General features: G+C 50.9%; 1 protein-coding gene across 1 annotated transcript in view; it reads right to left on the bottom strand.

Moving 5' to 3' along the window:
- HOMER3 (homer scaffold protein 3) overlaps nucleotides 1–6,085 on the bottom strand; it is a 17,443-nt gene that overhangs the window by 6,722 nt on the left and 4,636 nt on the right. The window contains exons 2-5 of the mRNA XM_006147158.3: nucleotides 4,752–4,884; nucleotides 4,503–4,659; nucleotides 3,506–3,637; nucleotides 1,498–1,605 (exon numbers count right to left, since the gene is read on the bottom strand). Coding sequence (XP_006147220.1) covers nucleotides 1,498–1,605; nucleotides 3,506–3,637; nucleotides 4,503–4,659; nucleotides 4,752–4,765 — 411 coding nt within the window. The 5' untranslated portion in view covers nucleotides 4,766–4,884. The remainder of the gene's footprint in view (nucleotides 1–1,497; nucleotides 1,606–3,505; nucleotides 3,638–4,502; nucleotides 4,660–4,751; nucleotides 4,885–6,085) is intronic.

The raw sequence follows: 6,085 nt of genomic DNA, 5'->3' as shown, positions 1-6,085 counted from the left end.
CCCCCAGGGGGGATGGCCACACCGCAATCCCTTCTCCTCCATTCTCCTCTCGGGATCTTGCACACGCACGCACACGCGCCCGGCGTGAGTTTAAGCCACCGGGTCCAGGACTTGAACTGCAGTCGACTACATGGGAGTCCAGCGACATAGCCATTACGCTAACTGCGGGTCCCTATTCATTGCTTTTTTTAAAAAAAAGTATTTATTTAATTTTATTTATCCATTCATTTATATTTTAATTTGACCACAGAGAGACACAAAGAGCATGAAAGAGAGGGAGGGAAAGTGAGAAAGCAAGCCACCAGGTCTGGAACTCAAACCATGGTCAGCCATGTGGGAGTGTCCAGCACCTTAACCACCACGCCACCTGCTGATGCCTATCCATTAATTTTTTAAAATTTCATCAGACAAGCCACCAGGTTCGGGACTTGAACCGTGGTCAGCCACATGGGAGTGTACAGCGCCTCAACCATCACGCCACCTGCTGATCCCTTTTTTTTTTTTTTTTTTTTTTGAGCAGAGACAGACAGACTGAGAGAGAGAACTAAAGCGAGAGAGAGAAGGTGTGAAAGCAAGCTGCCAGGTCCGGGACTCGAACCCTAGCTGATCATGTGGGAGTCCAGCACCTTTAACCACCACACCACCTCCCATACCCTCCCAGTGTGAGTTTCAAGGCACCAGGTACGGAACTCGAACCATGGTCGGCCGTGTGGGAGTCCAGTGACATAACCACTACGCCATCTACTGATCCCACTAAGTGCCCTCTTGACCCCAGGTCAGGCCAGACCTCCTTACAAACATCTATGGCACTCCCAGGCCCCTCCCTGGTCTTCGCCGCCATGGGGCTTCTTTTATTCTTTTATTTATCTCTGTCCTCTCGAGATAGATACGGGGAGAGAGAAAGTGACACATCCCCCGGCAGAGGGGATGGCCATGCCACCATCCGTTCTCTTCCATTCTCCTATGGGGATTTTGGGCACGCACACACAAGAACCCGGTGTGATTTTCAAGCCGCCAGGTCTGGGACTAGAACCATGGTCAGCCATGCAGGAATCTAGTGTCTCAACCACCATGCCACCTGCCAGCCCAAGCTACAGGTGTGCTTTTAATTTTTTTGGAGAGGATTTCGCTATAGGGCTTGTGCACTCACCAGAAAGACAGAGAGAGACAGAGAGACAGGAAGTGAGAAATCACCCCCCGGGGGGATGACCACACCGCAATCCCTTCTCCTCCATTCTCCTCTCAGGATCTTGGGCACGCACGCACACGCGCCCGGCGTGAGTTGAAGCCACCGGGTCCGGGACTCGAACCGCGGTCGACTACATGAGAGTCCAGCAACGTAGCCATGACGCCAACTGCTGGTCCCGCTGCAGTCTGCTTTTATGTCATCTGTGAGTACTGGATCCTAGGTACCGGTGGCTTACTCCCTAATATGTGTCGAGTGCCTGGCTGACCTAGGGGTGCCCAAAGGGTTTTGGGGGTGCAGGGAAAGCTGACCTGGTGGGTGGCGAGTCCCAGGGCTGGACTAGTGAGCTCCCCGCCATCCTGAGATTTCTCTCGTGCCAGCCTCGCTGCTTCCTTCACTTCCTGGAACTTCTCAGCGAACTGGGAGCAGACGACAGGTGGGGAGGGGAGAAACAGTCAGTGAACACATGGCCTCTCGGCCCTCCCCTGAGGTCCCCACCCCCAGTGTCAGCCCTGTCACGTAGGAAGGGACCTTTTATTTTTTTTTAGAGAGGTTTTTGCTATAGGGCACTTTCGCTCGCCAGACAGACAGAGAGAGACAGAGAGACAGAAAGTGAGAAATCAACCCCAGGGGGGATGGTCACACCGCAATCCCTTCTCCTCCATTCTCCTCTCGGGATCTTGGGCACGCACGCACATGCGCCTGGCGTGAGATTTAAGCCACCAGGTCCGGGACACGAACCGTAGTCGACTACATGGGAGTCCAGCGACATAGCCATTACACTAACTGCTGGTCCCCCAGGCTTTTTATTTTAATTTCTTTATTTTATTTCATCATTTTTTCATTTTTTACTATTATTATTTTAATTTGACCAGAAAGAGAGAGAAAGTGAGAAAGCAAGCTGCCAGGTCCAGGATTTGAACCATGGTAAGGCCATGTGGGAGTCCAGCACCTTAACCACCACACCACTTTTACTTATTTCATTTATTTATTTTTTATTAATACTTTTTAATTTGACCAGAAAGAGAGAGAAAGTGAGAAAGCAAGCTGCCAGGTCCAGGATTTGAACCATGGTAAGGCCATGTGGGAGTCCAGCACCTTAACCACCACACCACCTGCAGGATACGATACTCTTTTTTTTTTTCCATTTAAGATAAATTTATTTAGTTTAGAAATAATTTTTTTTGGGGGGGGCTGGGCCTGTAGCACAGGGGTCAAGTGCTATATATAAGAAGTTATATCCAGGGGCCAGCAGGTGGCATAGTGGTTGGGGCGCTGGACTCCCACATGGCCAACTGTGGTTCAAATCCCGGACCTGGTGGCTTGTTTCTTACTTTCCTTCTCTCTCTTGCTCTCTTGTTCTCTCACTCTGTTCCTCTCTGGTCAAATTGAAATAAATAAAATAAAATGAAATAATTCTATAAAAAAAAAAAAAAAGGTGGGACCAGCAGGTGGCGTGGTGGTTAAGGTGCTGGACACTCCCACATGGCCAACCATAGTTCAAGTCCTGGATCTGGTGACTTGCTTTCTCACTTCCCCTCTCTCTCTGATCAAATTAAAATAAATGAATAAATAAATAAAATTGAAATAAAAAAACATTAGGGACCAGCAGTTAGCGTAATGGCTATGTCACTGGACTCCCACATAGTCGACCGTGGTTCAAGTCCTGGGTCCGGTGACTTAAACTCACACCGGGTGCATGTGTGTGCGTGTCCAAGATCCCAAGAGGAGACTGGAGGAGAAGGGATTGCGGCGTGGCCATCCCCGCTTAAGGGGAAGGTGATTTCTCACTTTCTGTCTCTCTGTCTCTGTCTCTCCAACAAGCACACATGCCCTATAGCAATAAAAATAAATGAATAAGAGAAGAAAAAGAAAACCATATGCCAGGCACATGCATGTCGAAAATCCGCAAAAGAAAAATGGAGACAGGATGGTATCGTGGGCATCCCCCTTTGAGATGTTTTCTCACTTTCTCTCTCTCTATCTCTCTCTCTCTCACTGGTGGGCAAATTTAAAAAAAAAAAAAGAAGGACACAGAGAGAGAGAGACACTTGAGGCTGGAGAGAGGCCATGATGGATTATGGGCCACCTGGAGAGGTGCCCGGCCTAGCCCAGGCACCCAACGGGATGTCCCGAAGAGGGACAAGGGACTAAGCAGAAATGGAACTGAAACCACACGCCTTGGAAGGGACCCCTGGCTCACCCAGTTCTGTGACTGGCCATGGAGGCCCGGGAGCTGCCCACGGAACCCCCAGGGCGGCCAAGAAAAGCCCTAAACCCAGCTGTCCCTGCACCCCAGTCCCCCAAGCCCAGGCCCACCTGCGTCAAGTGCTGCTCAGAAGCAAAGCCGAGGCCGTAGACGGTGTTGGCACGGCTGTCCGCCCATTGCCCGAACTTCTGGGAGGTTTTGGTGAAGGTCATGTTGGGGGTGACGGTGCTGTTGATGATGGCCTGGTGAGGAGAGAAGGAAGCCAAGTTCAAGGCTGATGGGAGTAAGTAACAAACACGGGGCCAGCCAGGGGCGGGGTGGTTAAGGCGCTTGATCCCACATGACCCTCTACACGGTTCTAATCCCACCACCAACAGGTGGCATAATGGTTACATCTCTGGACTCCCATGTAGTCGACCGCGGTTCGCGTCCCGGACCCGGTGGCTTAAACTCACGCCGGGTGCGTGTGCATGCATACCCAAGATCTCGAGAGGAGAATGGAGGAGAAGGGATTGAGGCATGGCCATTCCCCATGGGGGTGATTTCTTGCTTTCTTTAAGTGCATACACCCTATAACAAAACCTTTCTAAAAAAATTTTAAAAGAGAAGAAAGTATGCTGTGGTGGGGAGGTCCAACCAATGATATAATGGTTACGTTGCTGGACTCCCACATAGTTGACCATGGTTCGAGCCCTGGACCCGATGGCTTAAACCCACGCTGGGCCCGTGTGCGTGCGTGCCCAAGATCCCAAGAGGAGAATGGAGGAGAAGGGATTGCGGTGTGGCCATCCCCCCGGGGGGATGATTTCTTGCTTTCTGTCTCTCTGTCTCTGTCTTTCTGGCGAGCCCACGCATGCTATAGCAAAAATCTCCCCCCCAAAAAAATTAAAAATAGACCATGAAACCCCACCCCTACCCTGGGGACCACCCTGGGTTGGGATCTCAGAGCTTCTTGCTCTGCCATTTTCACAGGGACAGCCTGAAGCCCAGAACAGCTCAGAGTTTTGCAACCCCAGACCAGACTGAGGCTCATCACCAGGGCCAGGACCTGACTCCGCCCACGCCCTCCCTGACTCCGCCCACGCCCCTCCCTGACTCCGCCCAGACCTTAGCACCCCCAATGCTGATAATGCGGTAGACGTTGCGCGTGGCATCGTAGAAGTAGGAGACCGTGAGCGCATGTTTCCCCGCGGGGATCCAGTTCCGCTTGGTGGCCGGGTCGATCTGGAACACGTGGGCCCGAGTGCTGAAGATGGGCTGCTCCCTGCATGGGGACAGGATGATCAGCGGAAGACTCTGAGTCCCCTGGAGATCTCAAGGCCAGGTGGGGGAGTAAGGGATGAGGCGAGAGCTTACCTGGCTGTGGACATTGGTCAGGCGGGGCTGGATGGGCTCTCGGGGCAGCCCGAGGGGTGGCGGGAGCTACTGGTTCGACCCCTCGGAGGAGGGGATCTGTGTCAGGTTGAGGGAGATCGCCAGGACCCCAGAACTTCAATCAAAAAGACAAGAGAGGGATCAGCAGATGGTGTAATGGTTATTTATTTTTAATACTTATTTAATTTTTATTTATTCATTCCTTTTATTTTAATTTGAGCAGAGAGAGACACAGACAGAGAAAGAGGGAAAGTGAGAAAGCAAGTCACCAGGTCTAGGACTTGAACCATGGTCAGCCATGTGGGAGTGTCCAGTGCCCTTAACCACCACGCCACCTGCTGGTCCCAATGACAAAATGGTTATGATACTGGACTCCCATGTAGTCGACCATGGTTCGAGTCCCAGACCTGGTGGTTTTAAACTCACGCCAGGAGAACCTGCAGTTAGCATAATGGCTATGTCGCTGGACTCCCACGTAGTCGACCGCAGTTTGAGTCCCGGACCCAGTGGCTTAAACTCACGCCAGGCGCGTGCGAGTCCAAGATCCCAAGAGGAGAATGGAGAAGAAGGGATTGCAACGTGACCATCCCCCCTGGGGGGTGATTTCTCACTTTCTATCTCTCTGTCTCTCTCTGTCTTTCTGGCGAGCACACGCGCCCTATAGCAAAAACTTCTCCAAAAGACAAAACAAAATAAAACACACCAGACACATGTACATGCGTGCCCAAAATCCCAAGAGGAGACTGGAGGAGAAGGGATTGCAATGTGGCCATTCCCCCGTGGAATAATTTCTCACTTTCTGTCTCTTTCTTTCTCTCCAGCGAGCCCACGTACCCATTAGCAAAAATCTCTCTTAAAAAAAAAAAAAGGCAGGCTGGCAGGTGGCATGGTGGTTAAAGGTGCTAGACTCCCACATGACCGACTGTGGTTCGAGTCTTGGACCTGGCGGCTTGCTTTCTCTCTTGCTCGATCGCTCTGTCCCTCTATGGTCAAATCAACAATAAATAAATTAAAAAGTTAAATAAAATGATTTTTAAAAAGGGCTGGCAGGTGGCACGGTGGTTAAGGTGCTGAAAACTCCCACATGGCTAACCACGGTTTGAGTCCCGGCTCTGGTGGCCTCCTTTCTCACTTTCCCTCTCTCTCTCTCTCTGTATGTCTCTCTGGTCAAATTAAAAAATAAAAATGAATAAATAAACAAATAATTTTTTAAAAAAGGCAAGTTGGGACTAGCAGGTTGCATGGTAGCTAAGGCACTGGACACTCCCACATGGCTGACCACGGTTCAAGTCCCGGACCTGGTAGTTTGCTTTGTC

This window comes from Tupaia chinensis, unplaced genomic scaffold (genome assembly GCF_000334495.1).
Source record: "Tupaia chinensis unplaced genomic scaffold, TupChi_1.0 Scaffold000201_1, whole genome shotgun sequence".
In the NCBI taxonomy this organism is placed as follows: Eukaryota; Metazoa; Chordata; class Mammalia; order Scandentia; family Tupaiidae; genus Tupaia; species Tupaia belangeri.
The sequence above is the reverse complement of the archived record's forward strand: the minus strand, read 5'-3'. Positions and strand labels throughout refer to the sequence as shown.